General features: G+C 53.7%; 3 protein-coding genes across 9 annotated transcripts in view; 2 read left to right on the forward strand and 1 right to left on the reverse strand.

The window, feature by feature from the left end:
- SLC9A3R1 (SLC9A3 regulator 1) lies at positions 1 to 9,977 on the forward strand. The gene is made up of 6 exons (XM_042032476.1): positions 1 to 462; positions 6,494 to 6,655; positions 7,426 to 7,579; positions 8,127 to 8,167; positions 8,695 to 8,793; positions 8,923 to 9,977. Exons 1-6 carry the CDS (start codon positions 70 to 72, stop codon positions 9,073 to 9,075), a joined length of 1,002 nt encoding a protein of 333 aa, XP_041888410.1. The 5' UTR covers positions 1 to 69; the 3' UTR covers positions 9,076 to 9,977.
- Positions 9,978 to 12,438: 2,461 nt separating this feature from the next.
- NAT9 (N-acetyltransferase 9 (putative)) lies at positions 12,439 to 15,888 on the reverse strand. 5 transcript variants are annotated; one of them, XM_042032478.1, is made up of 6 exons: positions 15,522 to 15,888; positions 14,686 to 14,795; positions 13,601 to 13,735; positions 13,321 to 13,380; positions 13,067 to 13,161; positions 12,439 to 12,978 (listed from the first exon to the last, which is right to left on the reverse strand). In XM_042032478.1, the coding sequence occupies exons 1-6, from the start codon at positions 15,743 to 15,745 to the stop codon at positions 12,832 to 12,834; spliced, it is 771 nt and encodes a 256-aa protein (XP_041888412.1). In that variant the 5' UTR covers positions 15,746 to 15,888; the 3' UTR covers positions 12,439 to 12,831. The 5 variants fall into 5 exon arrangements, with proteins under 5 accessions (XP_041888412.1, XP_041888411.1, XP_041888413.1 ...); XM_042032477.1 differs by having other exon boundaries at positions 13,601 to 13,774; XM_042032479.1 differs by lacking the exon at positions 13,601 to 13,735.
- Positions 15,889 to 16,250: 362 nt separating this feature from the next.
- TMEM104 (transmembrane protein 104) overlaps positions 16,251 to 25,807 on the forward strand; it is a 43,914-nt gene continuing 34,357 nt past the window's right edge. For 2 of the 3 annotated variants that reach the window (XM_042032483.1, XM_042032486.1), the window contains exons 1-6: positions 16,251 to 16,340; positions 17,657 to 17,781; positions 19,577 to 19,698; positions 21,596 to 21,677; positions 22,592 to 22,694; positions 23,085 to 23,165. In XM_042032483.1, the coding sequence (XP_041888417.1) occupies positions 17,737 to 17,781; positions 19,577 to 19,698; positions 21,596 to 21,677; positions 22,592 to 22,694; positions 23,085 to 23,165 (433 nt within the window). In that variant the 5' untranslated portion in view covers positions 16,251 to 16,340; positions 17,657 to 17,736. Of the gene's footprint in view, positions 16,396 to 17,656; positions 17,782 to 19,576; positions 19,699 to 21,595; positions 21,678 to 22,591; positions 22,695 to 23,084; positions 23,166 to 25,807 lie in introns of all 3 variants that reach the window. The other variant, XM_042032485.1, reaches the window with a different exon arrangement.

Below are 25,807 nucleotides of genomic sequence, written 5' to 3' on the forward strand. Positions count from 1 at the left end.
AGCCCCGCGCAGTGCGCTGAGCGCGAGTGGCGGGACGGGCCCGCCGCTGCTCCCGCCGCTCCCCCCGCCATGAGCAGCGGCACGGGCCCCGCCGCCCGGCTCTGCCGCCTGGAGCGCGGCCCGGACGGGTATGGCTTCCACCTGCACGGCGAGAAGGGCAAGCTGGGCCAGTTCATCCGGCTGGTGGAGGCGGGCTCGCCGGCCGAGCGCTCTGGGCTGCGCGCTGGGGACCGGCTGCTGGAGGTGGACGGCGAGAACGTGGAGCGGGAGAGCCATCAGCAGGTGGTGGAGCGGATCCGCGCCGCCGCCGGCGCTGTCAGCCTCCTCGTCGTAGACTCGACGGCCGAGGATCAGCTGCCGAACCGGGGCGCGGCGGGTGCCGAGCCGCCGGTGGTCGGCGGGCAAGCGGCCCCGGTGCCGGCGGAACCCGCGGCGCGGGAGCCCAGCGGCGGCGACCAGCGGGTAAATGAGCGGCCGGGGGGGGACTGGGGCTCCGAAGTTTTCGGGGCAGAGGGTGTTGTCCGAGGAGGAGGGGTCGCGACCGGCCGCGGTCATCGCCTTCCAGGCAAGCGAGCGGGAGCCGCGGCCGCCGCGGCTGTCCTGGGCGTCCTGTGTGGTTTCGGTCTCTAGTCTTTCTTTCTTTCTTTCTTTCTTTCTTTTTTTGCCTTTGCTTTAAAGGCGGCTTCCCAGAAGCCCCGGGTCCTGCCGCGCCCGGCTGCTTTGCCTTTTTAATTTTATATAATTTTTCTTCCTTTTTTTTTTTCTTTTTTTTTTGCTTTATGCTCCTGTCTCCCAGCCGTGTCAGCGACGGGCGGGGCAGGCGGGCACACCGGGCTGGTTGGACCCATAACTGGGCCCGTTGAGCCCGGGAGCCCTTCGGCCCATCCTTGTGCTGCAGGGCCGGTAAAACGGGGTGAGAAAAGCAACAGGGTGAGCTTTGACGTGCAGCTGAGCCCAGGGCTGGGCCAAGGGCGGCTGGCACTAACCCACCTCAAGATACAACAAAAAATCCGTGGCAGAGGGTATTTTTTGGGGCTGAGACTGCAGGTATTGGCGGCAGGGGCACGCTCCTGCTTTGAGTATGTCCAGTCTCTGCTGTGGAGTGGAGATAGCAGAGCCCTTCCCGGGCTGGGGGCTTGATCCTGGCAGTCAGTCCCCACAGACCCTTCCTAACTCAGGAATGTCGGCCTTAGCACGCGTGGGAGTGAGCAGTTGCTCAAACAAAGTGATGTAGAAAGGTGAGGAATTGAGAAACAGCTGAGCTTTTGTGCCCCAATTGGTTTCTAAGAGACGCTCTGGGCTCCGGGAGATAATACTGCTTTTTATTTACCCAGCAAAGACTTATTTGTTGTTACAACAGACATGTGGATGGCTTCCTGGCCAGCAGCCTCTTGGTGTCCCCAGTGTGAGGAACCTTCTGGGGAAATTTTATGACCTGTTCCCGGAGAGGTTGGTGCAGTGGAACTTTCCCAGTGTGGATGCTGAGGCCTAGGAAGACCTTGGTGCTCGACTGAGCTGTTGTCACATAGGGTTTTGCTGAGGATTAGGTGGTTTTGAGCTGTGCCTCCTGTTGGACTTTAGCCTTGTGCTTGTTCCCCTGGTTGGGCTGATGCACTGCAGGCACAGCTCTCATCCCTGCCTGACTAAAGCATCACTCCAGCACCTCCTTCATGGGCTTTTTTGGGTGGGAACAGCCAGGCTCTATCCCTCTGCTGTCTCTCTTGCTCACTGTTCCCTGTATTATCCCACATCCCTCGGGTTTGGCTCCATGCCGGGCTCCAGTGCTGCCCCACATAGGGAGAACATGCCTGCTCTCCCGTATGTCATGGTGCCAGCTCTCCCTCTGGGCTAGCGAGACCGTCTGTGCTCTGCTTTCTGCTCCCAGACCTCTCCATCGGCTGGGGAAAATAAAAGGCATGTCGTTAATTCAGCTCACCTGAGTCCCCGGCCAGGCTTGGGGGGTTGAGGACGTGCAGTCCCCAAAGAGGATGGAGCCCTCACATGCTGTGGGACAGCTGCCTGCTCGCTGCGATGGAAAGAGCTTAGGAAGATGAAAAGAGATGCCCTGCAAGATTTTGGGAGACAGCCCCAGATGAAGATACCTCATGGGGTTTGGGGGACAGTCTTAGCTGAAGATTCCCCACAGTCTTGGGGAGCAGGCTCAGGGCACAGTTACTCAGGCACAGTTACTACTGGCGGTTTCTCTCCTCACTAGAGCAGGAAGCAGGTGACATGGGGTGACATCGCCACAAGGCCCCAGACGGTTTCTCAACAGGTAGCAGCAGGAAATCTTGCGGTTAGGGGCAGGGCCCAGTGGAAAAGGCAAGTGGGTTTGGAGACATCGCCCCGGCCAGGCACCCACAAGCAGGGTGGGAAGATGCCGGGCGGGATGCCGAGCCAAGCCGGAGCAGGCAGAAAGGGATTTCTCTTCAGTGAGGCAGAAACATGCTAGTGGCCTGTTCTCTGGCCACTGGCAGGCAGCTGGTGCCAGCTGCCCCATCCCCCTGCAGCCCCATCCCGTCACTTGGGATTCCCTGGGATCGCAGGGGAAGCAGGAGATTTGTACACGTCAGAGTCCTGTTTGCTTTATTGGGCTGGACTTGCCTTTATTTGTTTAATTAGCCTGGAGATGCTTAAGAGCTGGGAGAGCTGCTTGTGGTGAGCAATGTTTAGTGTGTCCCACCTTCCAGCAGAATCCATTGTCTCTCCAAAGTCTGCTGGGTCCTGCATGATTGGGACTGCCCAGGCACTCGGACACCCCCACAGATCCCTGAGGCAGTTGTGGGAGACTCGTCATGGGCTCCTTTTTCATTCCTATCAAACCTGAAGTGTGAAAATCCCCCTGATGCTGCAGTGGAGGTTCTGAGCCTCCCCTGAGGAGCTGATCCGTGTCTGCGGTGCTGAGCCAGCATGGTGATAGTTTCACATCCCTGAGGTCAGCCCCATTTCCTGGGGCCTGTGCTGTGTCCCCCCCACCAAGAGCTGTGATAGTTTGTCTCCTGTTTCCGGAGGCTTCAGCTGCTCGGAAGTGTCTTGAGAAAGTTTCATGCAAACCACACAGTGTTCCCGGGGCAGCACTGGGTGCTGCCAGTGCAGCACCCTGGTACCAGGGCAAGGCATTTGCTACCAGCCCCGGGCTTCCCTCTTGCAAATTTAGTGTTAAATTAGAGCCCTCCCTGCCAGCGAGGCTCATCCCTTCTTGTAAAACCTGGGTGAGCCTCCCAGGGCTGGGTTTCAGAGTGTAACAGGGAGCAGTTCCCCCGGCATTGGGAGCATTGCACAGCTACTGGGGTAGCTGGTGGTTAATTAGGAAATGAATTAAATTTCCTCTCAAGGCAGCTGCATGAAAAGCAGCTCCAGTCAAACAGGACGTGACAGGGATGCTGCAAGGAGGCTGCTTTGCATCCCCTTTGTATGAAGCCCGAATGTGTGCGCCAGATTTTGGGACCCGTGTGAATTTGCTGGCCCAGGCATCCTCAGAGTTGTTGTGTTTCTCTTTGAGTAACCGGGAATGTTGCTGCCGCCAGCGGGCTTGATGCTGCTTGTAGGGCTGCAGGGAATTTCCTGGGACTTGAGGCTTCAAAAGCTGTCCTGAAATTGCTGTTGGGGGGCTGGGAAATGGGGAGTGAGTCCTGACATATTTTGCAGTTGGGGTCCCCACAATCTTTGGATTGCTGGTCCTGCCAGGTGGCTGAAGGTGCTGCGGAGGGAGAAGCATCTGGATGTGCCCCAAATCCTGTTCCAGGGTAGGAATAGCAGTGTGATGCTGCAGAACTCCTCATCCCAAGTGGGCATCTCTGCAGACAGAGGCGCCTCTGCCTTCCCTGGGTGTAGAGGAGAGGGGTGGCGTGGGATGCCTGTGCTGGGGGCTGGTTCCAGTTTCCCCCGCTGCCCTCCCTGACAGAGGCTGTAATTGCTTGTAACGGGGCTCTGCTGGCTAATCCCTGTCCCAGCGTGGTGGGAGAGCTGCCGGCCCTGCAGGAGAGGATGCAGCAGCTTAGAGAAATTAGGGGCATTTCTGTTGCCCAGCTCTGTAGCCATGGGTCTTCTTGCATCCCAGGTGTTGGCCCCAAACCCTCTTGCCTCGTGTTGCTCAGCCCAAAGGGGACTTTGGGGCTGGAAGGGTGCCATGCCATGGGGTGCTCGCCCCATGGATGGGCAAGATAAAGCTGCTGGAGGATCGGATGCATTTGTTTTCGTCTCTGGGAGACAGAATGGTGGCTGCCCGCAGAGTTTCTGCGGTTTGAGGAGGGTGCAGGCAGCCTGGCACACCGGGCTGGTGGGGGGATGCTAGAAGGCTGGGTCATGGCTCAGCCAGGCTGCCCTCGCACTGAGTGCTGCTGCCTTGGCCAGCTGCCTTGGCGGGATCAGTGCCTCCCTCACTGCCATGACCTGTCCCCGTGTCCTGAGACATCTGTCCACCCTGCAGGCCTTCCCATCCCCCTCAAAAATTCATGGCACCAGCATCTCAGGGAGCCCAGGCTGCCAGGGCTTTGTTGGTATGGGTGGGAGCGAAGCCCTCGCTCCTCCTCCTCCTCGCCCGGGAGCACTGCCAGCACCGCTCGCTGGGTGCTCCCTCTGGCTTTGTCCTGAGCTATCGGCATGGAGCAACCCCGCAGTGCTGCCAAGGGCACCGGGAGCGTGGGTGCTCCAGAGCCTGAACCCTTTGCTCAGGGTCGAGCCAGGGCAGGGACCCGGGGAGGTGCTGCCTTCCTCCAGGCTCCAGCAGCTCCTGCCTTTTGTCCTTATTTTGGCTATTGTCTGTCCCCACCATTGCTTGGGATTGTTGCCTGGGTGGAAGATGCTGTCACACCCTGTGAACCTGCTGCCGCCTGGGCACAGGGGGAAATGCAGAGTAGATGGGGCGAAGTCGAGGGGGTCACAGTCCTCCATCCAGCCAGGGAATCCACAGCTGGGCTGTTGCACTGGGCATGTGAAGCTGATACACGTGGAGAACGAGTCCTGCATGCCAGTGCTGAAGGGATCACCTTCACTCCTGGCAGATGTGCTGGGTGCTGCCTGCACCTCCCTTCCTGGGGTGTTGTCAAGTGGTGCTGGGGTGGCAGCCAGTCTTGACCATGAAGGAAGAGTTGTGCAAGAGGATGGGGCTTTATCAGGGCTTATCAGGGCTTTATTGCAGCGTTGGGCTCAGCAATTGTAAATGCATCACCCCGGCCTGTGTAGGACCCTGTGCCACATCAGTGTATCAGATGTGGGGTGTCAGCACCCCAGGACCCAGGTTTTCCTGGCACTGGACAAAGGGGATTTCATGGCAAGAAGCAAGAGTGCTGTGCAGGGGGTAACGAGCAGCCCAGTGCAGGTGTGGGAGGGCAAATTCCTGCAGTGCCTGTCCTCAGTGATGCTGTGGGTACAATCAGAGAAAAAATTATCTCGGATGAAAGACTCAGTACTAACCCCCTTGGTGAGGAATATTCCAGCAGCTTGAGCAAGGCTCAGCTGCTGGGAGAGCCCAACCAAAGCCCAGGTTCTGGTGGTCAAGGTGGGATTAAACCATTTTATATATAAATTGTAGAAGTGGTGTTGGGTGCTAGGGTCAGAGCAGTTCTGACAGTACCACATGCAGGTGTCTGGTTTGTGTCACCTGGTTCCCTCTGATGCCTCCTGGACATCCCACTCCCCACTGGGTGAGCAAAGGCAGTTCCTGTGTGCCAGGCTCCCAGGGATGCTCCTGCTTCTTCCTGCTGCTCACCATGTGGGGAGCTTAAAGGGTGCCAGGTGGGCCAAGAGAGTGGCTGTGGCTGCCCCAGTGGGGTTCCCCAGCTCCAGGTACTGGTGGATCCACAGGTCAAGGTGAAACCAGGTGCAGATGAGCTGGGTGTTGCCTCCTGGAGAGGTGAATGTCCCAGTCGTGCCACTGCGGTGGAGCAGGTTTCTGTTTTGCAATCCTGGAAGGTCATGCCGGGGCATTGCAGCTGCTCCATGTGGATTCCAGCTGCCTGCCCGAGCCCTGTGTGCCCCTTCTGTGCTGAGAGTGGCTGTGGGGTGCTCTGGGTGGGGAAGCTCCCTGATCCCGTGGCTGGGTTTGCCAAGGAGAGGGGCTACAGTTGGCAAGGGGGTGGTGGAGGGGACTTGTGCCAGCACCTAAGACCTCTCCAGGAGCCAAAGCTTCCTGAGTGGGATGGGGTGGAGTGGGGGTGCTTCCCAGCAGCCTGGGCTGTGTTTCCTCCTCCACCTTCATGGCAGTTGCAATCCTGATCCCAAAAGGAAGAGCATGGTCTGGGAACACACACATGATAACATGTTTCTTCAATGCTTCACTGCAATTAGTGTGCCCTGCACCTAATTAATTAATTAGAGCCCAGGATCATAGCGTGTTTGGCACCCTGCATCCCATCTTGAGGTGTCAGTGCCCGCAGGTGGCCACCTGAGGATGGTGTCCTTGCCAGTCCAGCAGCTGTCTGGGGTTCCTGGTGCTGTCCCTGGGTGTTGGGGGGTCCGGGAGAAGTTCACCCACAGATTGTTCCCATTGCAGGAGGAGCTGAGACCTCGGCTGTGCCACATGAAGAAGGGCCCCGATGGCTACGGCTTCAACCTGCACAGCGACAAGAGCCGCCCAGGGCAGTACGTGCGCGCCGTCGACCCCGGCTCGCCGGCTGAGGCAGCAGGGCTGGCCCCCCACGACCGCATCATCGAGGTGTGCTGGGGTGGGGGCGGGTCTGAGGCGTCTCTCTGGAAAGCTTGGCACTCCCTCTCATCCTGGTGCCTGGGAGACAGCTGCCCTTGGCTGGGAAGGCGCAGTGTCCCTGCTGCCGGCGGTGACTCACGGCACAGCTGCCCGACCTGCAGCAGCCTGCCGGTCCCCACCCAGGGGTGCAGCACTGTGGAGGGCTGGGCGTTAATTAGCTAGCTGGGGGTTAATTAGCGGTAGCACTGTGCTCTGTCCCTGGGATGCCCCTGGGGTGGGGGAGGCTAGGGACAAGGTTCATGATGGTCACCAGTCTTGCTGTCAGGTGTGACCGGGGTGGGGATGAGCTCAGGTTTGTGCCAGGTGGGATGATGATCCATGAGGACAAGGACCAAGTGAGCCCCAGCCTTGCTGTTCACCAGGGCGTGGGGCTGCTGCCTCTTCTGGGGTGAAGCTTTTGATGTTTCTGGAGACCATGGCATGGCACAAGGGCTTTGTGTCTTGCCCATATCCCGTGCCAGCCCCGGGTCCATGCCCTGCTGGGAGTTCCCTGCCAGCTTTGCCCATTCCATCCCATGCTAATCACTCAGAGGAAAATCTGCTTTTAATGAGGTTTTCCTGGCTTCACTGCTAATCCCTTCAAGGCTGCAAATGTCTGTGGGGGCTGTGAGGTGGCTGTGCTGGGATTGTCACTGGTACCAAGGCTGGTACCTGACCCCTCCATGGTGCTTCTGAGGGATGGATGTCCCCTGGCTCCAGTGGTGATGTGGTGCCTGCAGGTGAACGGTGTGTGCATGGAGGGCAAGCAGCACAGTGACGTGGTGGCAGCCATCAAGGCGAGTGGCAACGAGACCAGGCTGCTGGTGGTGGACGTCCTCGCAGATGAGTTCTTCAAGAAGTGCAAGGTGGTGCCCTCGGAGCAGCACCTGACAGGTGGGCTGGGGGCTGTGCTGCTGGGAGGGGTTTGTGCCACCTCTGCTGGCTCTGTCACCTTTTCACCAAACCTAAGGGTGCTGAGCCCTGGGAGGGGGTCTTATCACCCTAGGGCCAAGCAGAGTCACCTGGCTTTGGCATCTCCCTGCCTGGCTGAGGGCCCCATGCTGGGCTGGTGAGGCTGATGTGGGCAGGTTTATGGCCCTGGGTTGCACTTTGGCAGGGTTTATGGCTCGGGGAGCAAACAGGCATCAGCTGCCCTTTGCTCTCCTCTGTGGCCCCCTCCTTGCTGTCATGGTGGTCTCCAGGAGGATGGGAGGGGGTCTCACTGGGCTCCATATCACATCTGCCATCATGGGGATGTGTCTGGCAGCATCTGCCTGTGCCACGGGGCTGGCTGCACCAGGTGGTTAAAAAATTCAGGACCTGGCCAGGAGCTGGGCAGTGTTGTGTGAGCATTGGCCATGTACAGCCTTGGCTTGCCCTCCGTTGGCAAGGTGACAAAGCAAACACATCCTCATTGGGTGCCTGTGTCCTCATCCCACAGGTCCCTTGCCAGAGCCAGTTGCCAATGGCGATATGGGGAAGGTAAGAGCTTCGTCTTGATTCTATCTATGCCCATCTCCAGTCAGGGACCCTCCTGTTCATGTCCCCTCTGCCCATGGGTGAGTGATGCCACCAGACACTACAGTGGTCCTAGGCTGCCACAGAAGAGCTGGTGCCACTGGGAAGGGGACTGGGAACTGGTGCCCCCCAGGAGGGGGGATGCTCGTGGTGCTGAGTGTCACGGAGGTGGCTATGTTGCCTGTTTTCTTCCTCCCTTTTGCCTCCTGCTGCTCCAGGGCCAGGAGCCCTTGTGCTGCTGTAGGGAAGTAGCACCCAGCCCTGCAGCCACCCTCCTCCTCCTGCTCCCGCTAAAGCCAGGGCAGTCAGGCCTGGGGTTTAATCCTTCCCCGCCCTGGATGGGCAGCGCTAGAGGTATTTATGTGTCTGGAGCTTGCAGGGGATTACGTGAGGAGGATGGATTTCATGGCCCCCTGGGTGGGACTTGCAACCCTGGAGGCTGTTCTCAAGCCCCAGGGCTGGAGCTCACACTCCCTCCCTGCTCCCCCCAGGAAAACGGTGGAGAGCTGCAGTCCAGCTCGGTGTCCGAGAGCCCGTCCAGCCCTGTGCCGCTGGCCGTGTCCCCCAACTCCAGCGAGACCCACAGCGAGGTAGGGCTGGGAATGCCGGGGGGAGGCAGTGGCTGGAAAGTAGGATCTGTGCTGAGCCCCCACTGTGGGGCTGTCCAAGGGACACACAGTGGGGCTGACACCGCCTCTCACCCCCAACCCCACGCACAGGAGGGTGACAAACGCCATTCAGCATCCGGCTCCCTCCTGGACCTTGACATCCCGCTGGCCGTGGCCAAGGAGCGGGCGCACCAGAAGCGCACCAGCAAGAGGGCACCCCAGATGGACTGGAGCAAGAAAAATGAACTGTTCAGCAACCTGTGAATGCCCTGAGGCGGGGTGAGGGTCTTCTAGCCCCCCCCAGCCTCATACCCGCCTCTCCTGTGCTCCTCTCCTCCCTGCCATGGGCTCCCGGTGGGGATGTGGGGCTGCTCCCCACCACCCTGACCCAAGTGCCAGGGTTTGGTGGCCAGTGAGCATCCCTGCAGAGGGGTCCTGGGCCGGGGGTGCTGGGGGTGCCCCCTCCCAAAAGCTCATCCCCAGGGTGCTTCTCCAGCCCTGTCTTGAAGCCCTGCACACCCTGGTAGGCACAAGCAGGGGTTTGGGAGGGATCAAGGATTTGGGGTGGCCTGATGCCCAACACTCCTGGTCCCCACTGTTCCCTGTTTTTTTCCCCACCACAAACACCATTTTCATTTGAGCCAGTCCCCCAAATTACCCTTTAACTGCAAAATCTGAGGCTTTTAGTGTCTTCTACCAAACCCCACCTGCCAAGCCACTGGCCACAGCCGGGGTGTTTGACCCTGGCCTGGCAAGCTCCGTCCACGATGACCCTGTCCCTTTGCCTCTTCAGCTGCAAGGAGGGGTATGGGTGCCCAGCATTGGGGAGTGCCCAGCACTCTGCCCTGGGGCAATTTTGGGAGAGGAGAGGGTGTCTGGAGCCAGCACAGCAAGCAATAATAGTCTCCTTTGCTCCTGCACACTCCTGGAGACAGAGCTGATCAGGGTTTGAATCCAACACTGCTTAATTTAAAGGCTTCTCATAGACTTTTTTTTTTTTTTTTCTGAAATAAGCGTTTTTCCAATCACACCATTTTTTTTAAACTGTATTTTGTGGAAATTCTTCCTGTGGATGTTTTGTTTCCATGTGCTGCAATCAGATGTTGTTGTACTGTTGAGCTCAAGAGAAATTCTGTTTACTGGAATAAACCTTTCTGACTTCACAAGTCTGGTTTAAGGCTAAATCCTTCCAGAGCCTGAGGGGGTGCAGAGGGCTTGCTGTGGCCAGGGGCTAGGGGCAAAGGCAGATAACTGGGTGACACTGGGCCTGCTTTTGGTACCTCTCAGCACCTGATGAGGACAGGTTGAGGGGGTTGGGGAGGCACCGGCTGGTCCCAGTGGGGGTTAATGCCTCAGGGTGATTAACAGGCTTTAATCCCCTGGGGAGTGCAGGGGGGGTGAGGGGAATGATGCAAAGCTCTAATCCGTGTCTGCCAGCCAGGTTGGAGGGCAGCAGCTCTGCTGGGGGCAGCCCAAATGTGCCCCCAGTCCCTCTGAGGGGATGGGGGTTGCACCTGGGTTGAGGGAAGGCAGGGGGGATTGGTGAGGAGGGCGGTGCTTGTCCCTCTAAATGAATGGATCTAGCCCTGGGTGGCTCAGTGGGGCCAGACTGGTGGCACAGTGGGACAGGGCAGGGCTGTGCCTGGCCTCTGTTTGGTACCTTTGCTTCCTCCCCTTCTGCACACTCTGGTTTTGTGCTCCAAATCTGCATAGAAGCTCCTCTACTTGAGCACAGGAATGGTCACAGATCTATGCACCTGCGAAGACACCAAGGTGACAAAGTGCCACCAGATTTCTGGGGGATGTGCAGGCTGTCACTTCCCCCAGGAAGCTGGGGGAACCCATTCCAACCTGTCTCATCCTCCAAAGCCGTGTCCTCTGAGGGAAGGTGAGCCCCCATCCCCTGTTCTCCCATCCTCATCCCATTGGGGCAGCAGGACCACCCCTACCTAGGATGGATGCCTCAGGGTGGGGCAGCCCATGCAGGGCAGGAGTGGGGGCACCCACTGGGTCCCAGCAGCATCTTTTGCCTCTTGCCCTGGTCAGAGCAGCTGGGCACTGGTTCCCTGTGGGAACCCCATTTGAGCCCTGCTGGGACTCTCCCCCCAGCCTTTGGGGCGAGCTGAGCTCCGGGACAGACCCAACTTTGTTTTGGGTTGCCAGGGAAAGGCTGTTCCCAGCCGCCCGTGGAGCCGGGGCAGCGCCGGCATTGCCGGGGACCGGGGATGCCAAGCAGGGCCCTCGCTGGCTCCAGAGCAACCAGCTGGCTGTGGGGAGCTGCGACAGGACATCACCCTGCCCCTTCTCCCTGACAGCAGAGGTTCAAAGAAATTATTTTTCCCACCTTGGTTGGGTTTTAGGGGAGCAAATCCCAGCCCAGCTCCGTCTCTCCTGCCAGTTTGGCCTTGTTTCTCTGGCAGAGGGATGAGGTGCTCCATGGAAGGAGCAACAGAGCCAGCAGTTCACCCAGCAGGTTCTGCAAATCTTGTTGTGGAGGACAGAATCCATTTCTGCCTGCAGCAGGTGATGAGGAGCAGGAGGATTAGTAGCCCTTGCCATGGTAATCCCAGTGGGAGATAGAGCTGCCCTTCACTTTATTACCACACAAAGCTTTTGCTACAACTAAATCCACGCTAAATAGTTGTTTAAAATGCCATGATACGCTGTTCCCACGCTTGGCTTTAATATTAGTCACAGGAATCATGTATTTAAATTAGCTAAAATTGGAAAACTAAAGCCCCCAGGCCCTAAAAATACAGGCACAGCAACACTAAAAATTCCACAAACTGCCAATCTCCAGAACATCCCTGGGCAAATCTGAAAGTTATTACCTGATCCTCCATCACTGACACAGATAATTTGTGATCTAGGATTAGCCACTCCAGCTGCTGTTACAGTAGGAAGACACACAGGAGCATCAGTTATCCTTCTGACCTTCTGTCCTCTCCTGTAGCAGCTTCCCTGCTGTGGACAGCATGTGTAGGGCAGGAGAGGTCAGGCTGAGTAACTGCACAGGGAAGTTTGTCCAGTGGGAGTCTGGCAAGTGCCTCTTTTTCATCCACAGACCTCACAACTACTGTAGCAGAGGCTGGATAACTCCTGCCCTAAACGCATCTGCCCCCCAGTAAGAGATATTTCCCCCCCATTCATCTCAGTGGAGAGCAGCAAATGGAGCCTCCAGGCTCAGCAGAGCAGTCCTGAGCTGCTGGAAGAAGGGAGCTGTCTCCTTTCAGTGTGTTCTCCTCCTTGCTTTCATCAAAGCAGCCAAGGAAAATTAAATGCAACATCACTGCTGGCCTGAGGTTTTCAGCTCTGGAGCACAGCCCTGAAGCTGAAGGGCCTTTGTCTCAGAAGCCTCCTGCAGCTCTCAGCCCCTCATTGTGGTGGGGCTCAGATCTAGTCTTGATCAGCCAATATCAGCAACTTCCATCATATTAATTTGCCCTTTGTTTGTGCTCACTCACACCTGGGCTTCTCCCTACCAGGACCCAGCAGTGGTCCCTGCAACCTAACAGACCCCAGGACATTTGGTTTAAAGAGTCTCTGCTGTCCTTTACAGCTTCTAAACCACTCTTTGAGCTGCCAAAGTGAGCAGCTGAGCCCCACACAGTGCTCAGACACCTCAGATCTTTGTGATTTTTTTTTATTCAAGAGTAAAAAAGATTGAGCTGCCAGTATATGAAACTGCCTCGCTGATGACTCCTGATTTAAGAGCAGTGGGAAAAGTTTCTGCTTGTCCAGGAATCAACTGCTGGTGATTTTAGGCTCTGCTGGAACAGCACATCAAAGTCAGAGTCATTCCTAGCCAAACGTGTGAGTTAGTGGCTGTTCCCCAGGCCCAAATTTCAGACAGTAATCCTGGCTGGAGCAGCGAAGTGCAAAGTTGACAAGATGACAAAGCAGCTGAAGGAGACAGATGAAAACAGTTCCAGTGCTGGCTCAGTGGTGTCCTCCACACCCAGACCTTGAAACAACGTCCAACTTCTCCCTGGAAACCCAGCCGGTGTCTGCGTGTGTCTGTCAGGTGTCCAGCACCCCAGCTGCCTGCTTCAGCTCAGCGTAGCTCTTCTCCTCCATGTGGTTTGTCTGCTCCAGGAGCCACCGTCTCTCCTGGTCACTGACATCCAGCCTCAGCGTCACCTCCTGGAAAACGCTGTTCACAGCAACCTGTAGCACACAGAGGAAAGCAGCTCAATCCCAGCCACAGGGCAAATGCTGCTCGCATTCTCTGTGGAGAAGATGGGCGTTACTGCACCTCCTTAAAGTGAAGCTTTTTGAACATGCAGATACTGGCTTCATTTTCCTGACCAATCTTAGCCTCAAACTTGGTGATGCCCAGGTTTCTCACTCCTGCAGAAGAAGTCAGAGAGAAGTACTTCTATTACTTGCTACATCTGCAAAAGCACAGGACTCCACTTGTGAGGCAGATGCATCCCTTACCACCCTGCCTGTATCACTGGGAATTATGTGCTCCCAGATCCCAGCCCCACCACACTCCTGTTCCCTCACCATAGGCCATCATCAGCAGAGTTGCCTCCTTGCCAAACCCTCTGCCACGGTAGCTGGGCTCTGAAAGAGACAGCACAGAGTCAGCATCCAGTTAGGGGACACAAACCAGCCACACCAGACACTTCTCAGAAGAGGCTGTGACCTGGACACGCCATGGACTGATCAGTGCTGAACAGCCATGGTAAAGCATGAGACTAAAAAGCTGATGCAGGAACATCAACAACTGCCTGCAGCATGCAGCCACAGTGACAGAGCCCCAAGCTATGAAGGAGAACTTGACCTGCAATCATGATTTCAATCTCGCCCAGAGTCGGGTCCTCGGTGTTGGTGAGGAAGAGATTCACATCCCCCACCATGGAGTTCTCCTCTGCCTGCCCAGGCCAGCACCCCGCATCCAGCACAATGAAGGTGCACTCTGGGGAAAACAAGAACGTGGCAGCACCTTCAGAGTGTGCTGATAATGATTCATAAATTACCAAAGAACGAAATTAAAGGTATATAATGGACAGAGGAACAACAGTTTCCACGTGTTAACAGCAAGGAAGAGTTAATAATTAGGCTTCCCACACCAGCTGTGCCTGTTCCCACCCGCAGAAATGTAAGAAATACTTTGAAAAACCCACTGTGAGGATGGCACAGACACCAAGACTAGAAACAGCCTGTGGAAGAAGTGTGAGAACTTCCTTCCCATGTCTGAGGTCTCCCTGCCTTGTCTTACTCAGCAGCAAGTTGGGGCAAAGAATTGTTTGGTGCACAAGAGGCTGAGACTGAGTGATTCACCCGGTCCATGTTATTGCTGCTCTGAGTAAGGTTTTTAATGCCACCTAAGGCAAATGCTCCAGAATGAGGCCTTTGCCAGCTTCAGTATCTTCCAGCTGACTAAACTTCTACCAGGCTTTTATGGGCAGTGATTCATTACCTGTAGGAGAGTCAGGGAACCAATTTAATCAACACACCTCAACCAGGCGATCATAAAATCATTCAATTTATCAAGGAGAAATACAACCTTCTATCCACCTTTATTGCAATGATCAGACCTGGGGAGTGTTGGCTGTGTGGGAGTGATGCTGAAAGATTTTTAGCTCAGCACAAAATGCTGTGGGAAATGAAGCACTACAGTCTCTGGAAAACTGCATAAAAAGGACACAAACAGCTCGAGGAAGTGGATATTCTCCACTTCCTTCAGTATATACCAGCTATAATGAGAAAACCAGTTCAAGCTGCTGTTGTAGAAAGTCTCACATCCCCTCTGGTTTAGGGGAACCCACTCACAGGGTACTCCCAGATCACTGTGGGTCCTTCTCAGAATGGGAAGGACCTGCTCACCACTCCCACCCTCCCTCAGAAAGCGTTCCAGATGCTCACTGTCAGCGTCATTCTGCCAGCTGCGCTGCATTTCGTACTCCTGCTCCAGGCTCAGGGGCTCCGAGGCCGTCAGGCGCTGCAGCTCCTCCGACTGCATCCACTCGTGGTACCTGGCAATGGATCCGGGCCCTCATCACTGCCCCAGCTGCAGCACCGCAGGAGGAGCCCCAACAGTGCTCTAGGGGTCAGGCCATCACAAAGCAGCTCTGGCAACACCAGCCTGGCTTTCATGGCAACTTAAAATGTATCTGCAAGCCTCTGTTCCTTAGCTAACACAGTGCTCTCTGTGGAAATTTAGGAAGCTTGCCGTCCTGGGGCTTTGTCTGGAGTGCCCAATGCAAACCTGATGTTTTTAGAGTTCTGCTGCATTTCATCCCGAGTGACACTGACACAGCACCTCCTGGACACTGACAAAACACTAACGCTGGTACCTTTGTGCTGATTTACTTTACAAACTGCTGGCATGCCTAATTTGTCAAACATCCACCTGGCTTTACACGCTGAAGCATTGCTCTTCCACTGTCACCAGGGAAAGGCCTCCATGAACAGAAGAACTGCTGCGTTCACCCACAGCCAGGTATTTCCCTTTCCCAGGGGCACAGGTGAAGTTCTCTCTGCCAGCAGGGCTGGCACAGACCACAGCCCTGGCAGGGACGGTGCTGCCGGGCACGGAGAGCATCTCACTGAGTTCCTAGGAGTCCTCTGACTGATTCCCAGGGGGGAGCGGGCCCTGCAGCTGCCACTCTGCCCTGACCTTCCTGACCCTAACATCGTCTTCAAAGGGAGAATGGAATCAGACCATGCAGGAGCGTCCGAGGAGGGCACGGGGCACGTACCGGAGCACGTGTGCAGCGGTGTAGGGCACCAGCGTCACCTTCTTTCCTCGCAGCACCGTGTCCTGGTTAATCTTCATGGCCTCTGAACTGAGGGAGAGACCCAACGCCCCACTCCGTGTCTCCGCCAAGGCCAAGGGATGGGGCAGCGTTGGCCTGGGGCCTTTCGGGAGCGCCCGGCGGCTCTCAGTGTCCGGATCTCCCAGGTCGCACCAATACCCCTGCATTAAAACGCCCGAATCCCTGTTCCAACATCGCGGCGGGACCCTCGGGGCTGGGGGCGATCCGGGGGAACCGGGGGGACTCGGGACGGGCGGTCACGGGCGCCCGCCCTGCCCCCTTCCGCGCATGCGCGCAGACCCCCGCACCTCCCCGCCACGGGATGTGTGGCGTCATCGCTCCGCCCCGTCTGCCCCGCCCCCCACGGCCCCGCCCCCGGCCCCGCGAGGCCCCGCCTCTGCCTCCGCCCCGCGCCTGCCGTGACCCAATCGCGCTCGGCGTTCTCACCCTGTCCCCGCCCCGCTCCGTCCCCGCCCCGCTCCTGCCTCCCGGCCACGCCCCTTTCCTGCACGGCCCCGCCCCTCTCTGGCCACGCCCCTTCCCGGCCCTCGCCCATTCGGGCCCCGCCCCCTGCAGGCCCCACCCCGTCCCCGGGCCCCGCCCCCTGCCCTCACCCAATCGCGCTCGGCCCCTTCGCCCCGCCCCGCCCCGCCGGCCGGTCACGTGCGCGGAAGGCCCCGCTCGAGGGCAGCGCGTGCGCCGTGAGTGCCCCCGCGCGGCCGGGGGCGGGGCCGCGGGCACGAGCTGCTGCCGCCGCCGCCGGTGAGGGGCCGGGGGTGCCGAGGGGTCCTGGGCGGGACGCGGCCCCTCAGAGGAGGTTCGGGGGCGGCCCTGTGTGGGGACAGCGTGGGATGAGGGCTGGGGAGGGGCTCGACGGGCGGAGCGAGGCCTGGGAAGGGTCCCGGTGTGGGGCGGTGGTTGCACCGGAGCGGCGGGACACGGGCGGGGGGAGAAGGCCGTGGGGTAGGGGAGGCGGCTGCCGGGGCTGTAGGCGCTCTGTGGGGCGGGGGGAGTTCCCCGCGGAGGGCAGCGGGGGCGAGCAGCGTTCCGTCTGTGGGACCGGCCCGGGGGGAGCCAGGCCGGGGTAGGGCCGGGGGGCTCTGGTGCCCTCGGTGGGCCCCGGGCCCTGGGGTCGGTTCCCCCGGCTCGGCTGGGGGCCCTGCACGGGGACACGCTGTCCCCGGCCGCGTCCCGAGGTGTTCGTTGTCTTGCTGCTTGCTCTGGCTTTGCCAAGCTTGGCTTCGGTGTTTTGAGCCGAGGTTTGTTCTAAAAGGTGGTGTTATGACCTGTTCTTCTGAGGCTGGTCCAGTTGTGACCTCAGTGAGCTGTGCTCCCTGATTCTTTTCTGTCATGCAGCGTAGGTGTACAAGCTTAGAACTGTTTGGGTTTTTTAGTGGAGCTCAGTTTGTGCTGATGGCTTGTCCCAGCTGGTGTGGCTGAGTAGGAGCACATGTAGAAGTGTGAGGCCCTTAAACAATTCAGTTATGGCTAATCATTGACACTGAAACCTTCCAGAAGGCTTCAGTTCCCCCCTACACCTCTAGTTTTGTTTTTAACAATGTAAAGCTTCTACAGTGCTTCTGCTTTGGAAATGTTGGTGTGTGAAAAGCATCTTGGTGTGTTTAATTGGTCCAACATTTTCATTTGTCTACTTCTTTCTGAATTTAGGAGGAGAGACTTTAGGCTGGTTTTTGCTGTTTGGTTTGCTGGAGGCATGTGTTTGTAAGGAGTAGTAGCTGCATGAGAAGCAGCAGTTTGAGATCATCCTCAAGGCAGTCATTTTTCCTGTTGAGGTTTTAGTTGTCTGAAACAGCTCCTCTGGCTGTTTGGAGAAGATGAAATTTGGTCATCACATGCTGTGAAAGGGCAGGGTCTTTTGGTTGCTTTTAAACCAGTTTAACAGGTATGAAAACTTCTCACAGAGCATTGAACCGAGTGGTGTTGGTGAGTGGGGTCTGTCTGAAGGACAAGGTCCTGCTGGAATGTGTTCAAGTACCAGAAAACTGGTGTGCAAAAGCTAACTTGTGAGTTCTTCCTTTTTCCAGCAAAGATAACACAGTGTTACGATGTTTCCCTAGGTTAAAGGCAACAGAAGTTGAAAACACCCTCCCAAAAATATCCTTCTGGCTTTGCTCTGGGGTTCCCCTCCACCTTCAGGATGGCAGGTGGCATCACTGACACCGGAGAGCTTTACTCTCCCTATGTAAGTTCCACTGCTTGTGGGTTTGGTCACAAGTTTTTTTTCAAAATCCTCTTGCCTCAGCGTTGTGTTTGCAAATCCTACTTCCTCATGGACACAACCTCAGCATTTCGGGAGATGATGGAGGTCAAAGGTGGTTAAAAATGCTTGATGTTTGTAGTTATTGGGGGTTTTTTTACATCACAGATCACTTTTCATAAAGTAAAGGGATGATGTCTGCTTAAAGTATAGATCTAAAAGTGCTAAAAAGAGTTTAATGTCCCATACCAGCTCTTCATCCTACTGGCCACATTCTCACATTTTGTTAATGTTTTCATCTACCCAAATTGTCGTTGGCATAAATGGGGGGACTGGGACATTGAAACTATCCCACTTTCTTCTCTTTTGTTGCTTTAAATAAACAATTTCTCCTGAATTTCTCAAAGTTTACTTAGCTGCAGCTGTTGCAGTAATTTGTTTTATACCACTTCATTAAAAGTGAGTAATTAAGAGGTTTCTTCCCTGTAATGTGGTGTCCTGTGCAACTGCAGAGCCAATTACTGCTTTCCTATATTACTGGAAATACCGGTTTTCATAGCCACAAGTCTTCATAAAATGTCAGCTTTTAAAAACAACACTTTGTAAACAGTGTTTTTGTTTTTTTAAGTGAACTCAATAAATATAGAACCAGCCCTGAAGTCTGTGTGTTGGATTTTAAATGCTTTAAAATTTTCATCTCCATGTTAATGATTGAGTGTAGGAGAAGTGGATATTAGGCTGCAGAAATAGGTCACAACTGAGAAAATGGAGAAGTAAGACAATAACTGGGATGTCTGGACCTTCAAGGATTAGTGTCACCTGCTCTGATGTTGTTATGCTGGTGCTGCATGAATTTCCTAGAGTAATCTCAAAGGCTGAGACTCTCCTCTTTCCCTGAAGATGTCTGACCAGGCTGAACATACAGGCACCCTCTAAACTCTGCTTGACCAAAGGAAAAGCCTCGTTCTGGGATGTTCAGCAAAAGATGAATTTGCTGTGCTTATGCCAGTGAAGTGCTCTCAGGGTCACCGGGGAATAGTTCTCCTGGTGTTAATTGCTCCACACCCAGAAAAGTCTGCTCATACACAGCTCTTTACTGGCTTTCCTCTGGAGGGACTCTGACCTATATTAAAATAACCCCACCAAAGCACAACAACTTTGGCAGCTTTTGATCTTGAATTCAGCTAAATTCATAGCCTGGGGGGTCCTGTCCAAGTGCAGAGTTCTCTTTTGTCTCTGGACACTGAAAAAGCTCATTGCCAGGGAAGATAAAATCCTTTCCCTTCAGGAAGTAAAATCCCTTCTTCAGCATTTGCTCAGCTTCTTACTGGTGAAATGGCAAGCAGGCTTTGAATTAGAATTCTGTTTGGATATTTCCTGCTTGACTGAGAATAAAAGATCCTGAAAGGTGCATAGTCATAACTACTTGTGTTCAGGTCAGAAAAAAAGGAGAGACCCCAACCCACTTCTGGTAGAAGGCAGTGATTTGAAAACAAACAAAAAAAAAATCTCATGTACTTTATAACTTTACAGGCTAGAGAGGAAAAAATAATTTAAAATAATTAGAAAACTGGAGGGGAACGTCAGTGTCTCCAGAAATGTGCTGACACCCACATTGTTCTCTTTGGATGGCAGTCCCCTCCTCCAGTTATTTCTCACGTGGACTTGCTCCCACCCTGCTGGCTCAGGGATTGCCCTGTCCATTTAAATCAGGGGGTGTGTGAGGTGTTTTGGGTGATTCCCGGCACGCTCTGATGCTGGATCATGTGGCTGGTTGCAGGTTGGCCTGGTTTACATGTTCAACCTCATCGTCGGAACGGGAGCCCTGACCATGCCCAAGGCCTTTGCCACAGCAGGATGGCTCGTCAGCCTCATCCTCCTGCTGTTCCTGGGATTTATGAGGTAGGATGTGAGTGTGTGTCTTTAGGGGACTGGGAGGTTCAGCAGGGTGAGGACAGTGTGAAGACTTCTGCTGTTTTCCTGTGTGCTCTGTCCCTCTGCTCCTTGAGTGTTGGTTTCTGCAGTGGTGTTGCCTGTGGACCTGATTTGGGGGGGGATAGACTTCCTGACTCTCTGCTACATCCCATTTCCTGACTGATGGGAAGGACTTTTTTTCCTCCAGTCCAGAGTCTTCTGGAACCTTTATCCCAGCTACCTTTTTGACATTGTCCTCGCTGTGGATACATTCCATGCTTGCCTCTGGCACGGATCAGTTCCCCAAACACCAACCAGGTCACAGGTGGCACAGGGTCAAGTCTTTGCTTTGTGGCTTGCAGATGTGTAAGCTTTCTCTTTCTCACAGCTGCAAGAGTGTCAGGAACACAAATTCCTGTATATTCAGGCCTGTCTTAGCCCCTCCAGACCTGTGCTGCTCAAGACCTTGGAGGTGGTCTCCTGTTTGTCATGCTGGCTCACTGTGAGCCCCTGCCCAGGTGCCTCCCTGCTGGAGCAGCAGGTGGAGCTGAAGGCTGTGGATACAGCACTGATTTCTAAGGAGTTACTGATACAATTGCCATCTTCTGGTGGGCTGGGAATCGCTGCTTGCTCCTTGCTTGGTTTTAAAATAAGATAAAACAAAATCCCCTCCTGCCATTTGTATAAATGGACTTTTGAAGTCCCAGCCTTTTCAGTAACCAGCTCTGCCAGCCTGAATGTGCCTTTGGTTTGGAGGCAGAGCTTTTGGGATCTGTTCTGAGCTGCTGTGCAGGGGGACTGTATGGTCAGTACTGACTGTACAAATGCTTGTGAGTGCCTCACCTCAGAGCTGGGTGCTGCAAAGGTTTGATCAAATGCTATCTGTGGGGTTACCAGTAACTGGGAGCTTTAGAAGCAATTCCTTTTAGCTATGTTAGTTTAAAAGCATGAATTCAATATATGGAACTCAGCACCAGCAGACAATCCTTCAAGGTCAGCAGAAGAGCACAAACCTCCAAACCTGTGCACCCAAACTGCAGTGGATTAAGCTGAGAAGACACAGCTCAAAGTGCTGCATGCCTTGGGAGCTCTGTTGCTTTTGTCCTGGTACTTGTGACTTCCTTGTGCCCACTGGGCACCCTCACAAAAAGCCTGGGTGGAAATTGCTACACAGGCCTCAGCACTTCCTTATTCTTGCAAAACTGATCTCTTATTTGAGCTTGATAGGCAAGTCCAGTTCCTGAAGCAGTGAGAAACCACTTTAAAGCCTTAGATTGATTTGAGGGGGTTTTAAAATTTATTGATTCATATTATAGGACTGGTTTTAGCTGAGATAATGATATTCCTTCCATCAGTGGCTCTCCCTATCTCCCTGGATGGCTTTTTCGCTGTCCTCCAGTATTTGCCTGCACGTGTGATCTGCTCCTTGTTCTTGTATTGATGCTTTGCTTCTGATGCCGTGTGTAAGATTCTTTAAGGGACCAGAGTACCTTTGCCACAAGCTTCAGAATAGAACTGGGTTTGTCCTAGGTTCTAGAAAGAGGAAGGAAACTTGCTTTCTAGCAAAGGTCAAAGTCCTCTTGCTGCCTTCAACCCACAGGAACACCAGGAATGTGCCTTCCAAATACCTAAAGTGTTACTATATCTGAAGGTGTGTTATATTTTACTGCATGTTGTGGTCTGCTTGAACACCTGAATCTCAAGAGCAGAAGGGAGCAATAAGCTGAGATGAAACACTGTCAAAACAGTGTGTGGGGAGCTGGCAAAAGGATTGTTTTGGTTTGTTTGTTTGCTTCAACAAACAGATGGGAATTATTCTCCATCTCTCTTCAGTGACAGTTCTTGACTATTACTGATGATATCAATTGAATTTTTCTCTCCGTAGCTATATGACTACGACCTTTGTGGTGGAAGCCATGGCTGCTGCAAATGCCCAGCTGAGATGGAAGAGAATGGAAAAACACAAGGTTTGTGTGGGGTTTAATTTTTCCTTTTTCTCCTGTTGTTGTATCACATAGGATTTTCCTGGCATTCCCCTGCATCTTTGCCTTGCCTTGTTACTAACTCTAAAGAAATAAATTTCTACTGTACTTAACTTTGCCATATAAAATATAGCTATTAGTTCCCTGTGGGGTTGCTCATTAAAGACAGGATTTTCTGTTCCTGCTTTGAAAAATCTCTTGTGCTGTTCACATTTCTTACTGATCATGCTCTCCTTGCCCAGAAGCGCTGCTCACTGAATGTGGAGAGGTGGCAGCCAATATATTGGTGCTATTTGGAGTGTGCTGAGGACTATAAATCCTTGTTGATTTCAGGTCATTTAACTGGGACAGGCTGGGATGTCCTTGCTGTTCCTCGGGCTGTATCCCAGGTTGTGGACAGTTCTGAATTATGTCCTTGCTGTAAAACTTGTGGCATTACTGGATCAGAGGGAGGCATAATTGTTTGCACTAATTTAGACCCCTGCCTTGGTATTAGTGGGATGGAGTTAGGAACTAGACCTGCCTGCTCTGCATAGATATGGTTGGATTTATTTTTTTCTACCAGTTCTGCAACACTGCAGATCTGCCGGAAGTTTCCAGCTTCCTTGTGCCACTTATCGCTGCATGAATTGGGCAGTGTTGCTGTGTGTGTGTTATGACCCGGGGCTGGGACAGCAGAGCCTGTCACTCACTTCAGCCTGCTTTGCTAGTGTCCTCTTCTGCCCTCCACAGCATCCCAAGGGCTCCCTGGTATTGCCTTTGCTTGCATGTCCTACCCTCCCTGTTTGGGACCTTCCTTTGAGTGTCTGGAACACTCAGTGTGACCGCGGCACTGGGAGTGGCACAGCCTGTACTGTGGGTAGCAGATATCTCAGCAGTGGTCTGGTCTTTTCATGCAGGAGGATGATGAAGATGAGGATTCTTCTTCTGGAGTGTCTGACAGTGATGTTCTCCTCCATGATGGCTACGAGCGAGCAGAGACGCGGCCTATCCTGTCAGTTCGTGAGTACCCAGTTCATGCTTTCACTGGTGTGAGGCCTCTTCTCTGCAGACAGTGTTCCAGTGGTCTCCTCTGTCCGTTTCACCCTTAATTCCACATGCTCTCATCCCAAAGTCCTCAGCACTTGCAAGATAAGACTCATTGAGAATTCAGTTTGCCTTCTGCTGCCTGATAAAGATCTTTTCCTTCTAGGTCACTAAGATGAGAGCATCTTATTTTCCAAACACTTCTAAACTAGCTTTAGCAGAGTAATTGGCCCAGTGACTCTGCAGCTGTGGAGTTGTACATACTGTCCTTCAAACTGCTGCTAGAGCCTCCCAAGCATCCAGGTAATCCGGCCTCAGGGCTTATTGGAGGGACTGGTTGAAACACTTCTTGTTTTTAACTTGCAGAGAGACGTGGCTCAGCCAATATCTTTGAAATCACTGAGAGGGTGGAAATGGGCCAGATGGCTTCCATGTTCTTCAATAAAGGTAAGTGATGAACATTTTCAAGTCCCTGTGGGTCCTCCTGCACGTTGTGTGTATGGCTGTTCTGTAAGTTTGCATGCTTCTCAGTGTGGGTTTGCATCCTGAGTTTGTGATAATTCCACCCAAATGTGCTGTTCCTTCTCTCTGTGGACTGTATTCATCCTTCTTTGTGATGTTTCTACAAAGTATTTATGGGCCAGCTGGGCCAGAACCTGCTGTGGTGAGCATGGAACCAGCAAAACACTGCAGGTTATGGGACCAGTTTCTTGATACAGACAAGTGTAAGTCAGTGCCTTTTCTGACTGCACTTCACCTACCTCTGAACTGCATCTGTCCTCTGTGACCTCCGCTGTCTGAAGCCCAGCTGTAGTGTTTTCCAGCTCCATCTTGGTTGTAGCATTTGAGAGTAAGACATTCAGGCTTCCTTGAGCCCTGTAAATAGCAGTCTGAAGGAGAGAGACTTCTGATAGGAGCTTCTAGGAATTGTCTGCGTCTGGGGAATCATCAGGAGAGCTGGGACATGAGCTGCTGAAGAGGTCCCTGCTGAGGATATGATAGACAGCTGGCTTGTCTTTTTGCTTTTAAATGTCTTTTGTATGCCAGGGAACAAACTTGTAACCCTGCTGTAATAAAGCCCTATCCGTTCCTGTGTGTGATAGAAATGCAAACCACAGTGATGAGGATTCTGAAACCTGTAAAGCAGGACAATGAAATGCTGTGCAGAGCCAGAACATCATCAGACACCATGGCTGTGCAGTTTTGAGCCTGTCAGGCCCCATTTTTTGTGGAAAGTGATGTTTTTCCCTTGTTCACTGGCCACCTTGCAAAGAGGTATTGGAAGGCTGGGTTTTTTCCACTGCATTACATCAGTATTATGCCAGCGTAAAGCTGTTGCCTCTGAAGGACAGCTGGGCTTAAGGAGTGAATATTCTTTGAACTTTATTTTTTGATTTTAAAGTTAATTGAATAAAACCTTTTAATTTTCCTGCGTGCCTCTTCGGGGATTTTGTAGATTTGAATCCACTTAGGACTATCAAAATAATCCACCTTGGACTAGGCTGCCATGTTTTTAGTCAGAGAAGTGAAGTGTGTCAGAAACATCTTGTTCCTGGTCTTGCCTCTAGCACTGAGTTGTTACAACCTTAGGCAAGTTTTCTTGCTTGTTTGCTTTGCTGTGTGTGAAATACGGTGAGCACATCCCTGTCTCCGATGTTCCTCTGAGGAGTAATATTTGAGAAGTGCTTTGAGAGCAATCATGTGAAAGGGTTCAGCAGTATTACTGAGCATTGGGCTGTGGAGGGCTGGTGATCACAGGAGTCAGTGTGTTCTCATCAAGTTTCGGGAGGCCCCTTCTTTGCATGTGCTTCACAGGGGAGCTGGAAAGGACCCCCAGAAGCCAGGCAGGTTCTGGGCATCTCTGGTAGTAGGGGGTGCCTCAGCCAGTAGAGGGTGCTGGGAATATGTGTCCTCTGTCTGTCGGCGCTGATGTAGCTTCTGAGCAAAGTGAAATAAACTGCTTAGTACTCTTAAATCTTAATCCCTCTTCTTAATGTTGCTTTAGCCAGAGTTATCTGATTTCTGTGTTAGGGATCCTCCCCAGGGTGTACTCAGCCCATTGCGAAGGGATGAATCCATCTGCAGGAAGGTGGCTGGAACAGCTGCAGACCATGGCCTGACCCCGCTTGTGACTTGCAGATGGGATGAGGTGCCCGAAGCAAAGGGCCTGGGGCAGCTGTAACTCATTTGCTGCTTTCCCTCTGTCTGAGCTCAGCAGTGAGGCTCCATCCCTGTCACTGAGTCCCGATTCAGAGACACCCTCTGGCCTGCAAGTGGCTGCAGAGACAGACAAGTGAAGGGCCTCCCTCTGCAGGTCCCTGCTGAGGTGCTCCCTTCCCACAGCTGCACAGAAAGGCCTTCAGCAAGGGCAGCTGATCAGTGACCACTTAGTGCAGAGAAACTGGGCCACACTGGGGAGTTCCCAGCTCCAAGCACCAGCCTGTGAGGTTTCACAGCTGGCAAATGTCTGGGTGTTTACTCATGATATACAAAGTATGGATCCAAACCCACGGTGATGGGGAGGGCTTCACAGCCTCCAGAGGAAAGGCTGATGAAAGCTGTGCAGTAGACCTCAAAACCCCTGATTTCTAGTGAGTTCTCTGCTCCTTTCCCTTGACTGATTTTTATTTTCAACAATCTGACAGGAGTTGAATCCGCAGTCCTAGGAGATAAGATGGGGATAAATCTCAATTTCAGATTGTCTGCTTTCTTAAAGGGAGCTGACTTAGGTTTAGGCTGTGAAGATCCTGTGTGCTCTTTTGAAAGAACTGGCTCTGAAAAACTACTTTTTTTCTTGATTTAATATTTTTATTTTTTAGCATGCAATGTTGGGTGCTTTCTTCTGGGACTGAGCAGTCATTTATTGCAGCAATAGATTCTAGGCACATCTATCATGCTGTTTCCTCACAGGAAGTCATTGATTTTTTTTTTTCACCCTGTTTTGTGCCCAGTAATGAAAGTATTGATCAGGGAGGGTCAGCAGCAGTTTATAAAAGAGCTGATGCTAAAGTCTTCCTGTCTTGGAGAGGATGAGTTTGGGAGAGGAGTGTCACCTGTGCTTCCTGCAGACAGAGAGCTCTGCACTGGAA

Source organism: Corvus kubaryi, unplaced genomic scaffold (genome assembly GCF_017639235.1).
Source record: "Corvus kubaryi isolate FWS band 111438036 unplaced genomic scaffold, C.kubaryi_AGA036_p1.0 37353, whole genome shotgun sequence".
Lineage (NCBI taxonomy): Eukaryota > Metazoa > Chordata > Aves > Passeriformes > Corvidae > Corvus > Corvus kubaryi.

Excerpts from the sequence above, each read along its gene's own strand:
- SLC9A3R1 (XM_042032476.1), top strand. The coding sequence starts at position 70 with ATGAGCAGCGGCACGGGCCCCGCCGCCCGGCTCTGCCGCCTGGAGCGC. Across the intron at positions 7,580-8,126 it reads CTCGGAGCAGCACCTGACAG|GTCCCTTGCCAGAGCCAGTT; the intron begins GTGGGCTGGGGG and ends CTCATCCCACAG. Across the intron at positions 8,168-8,694 it reads CCAATGGCGATATGGGGAAG|GAAAACGGTGGAGAGCTGCA; the intron begins GTAAGAGCTTCG and ends TGCTCCCCCCAG.
- NAT9 (XM_042032477.1), bottom strand. The coding sequence starts at position 15,745 with ATGCAGGGGTATTGGTGCGACCTGGGAGATCCGGACACTGAGAGCCGC. Across the intron at positions 13,775-14,685 it reads CTGGCAGAATGACGCTGACA|CACACTCTGAAGGTGCTGCC; the intron begins GTGAGCATCTGG and ends AATCATTATCAG. Across the intron at positions 12,979-13,066 it reads AAAAGCTTCACTTTAAGGAG|GTTGCTGTGAACAGCGTTTT; the intron begins GTGCAGTAACGC and ends TGTGTGCTACAG.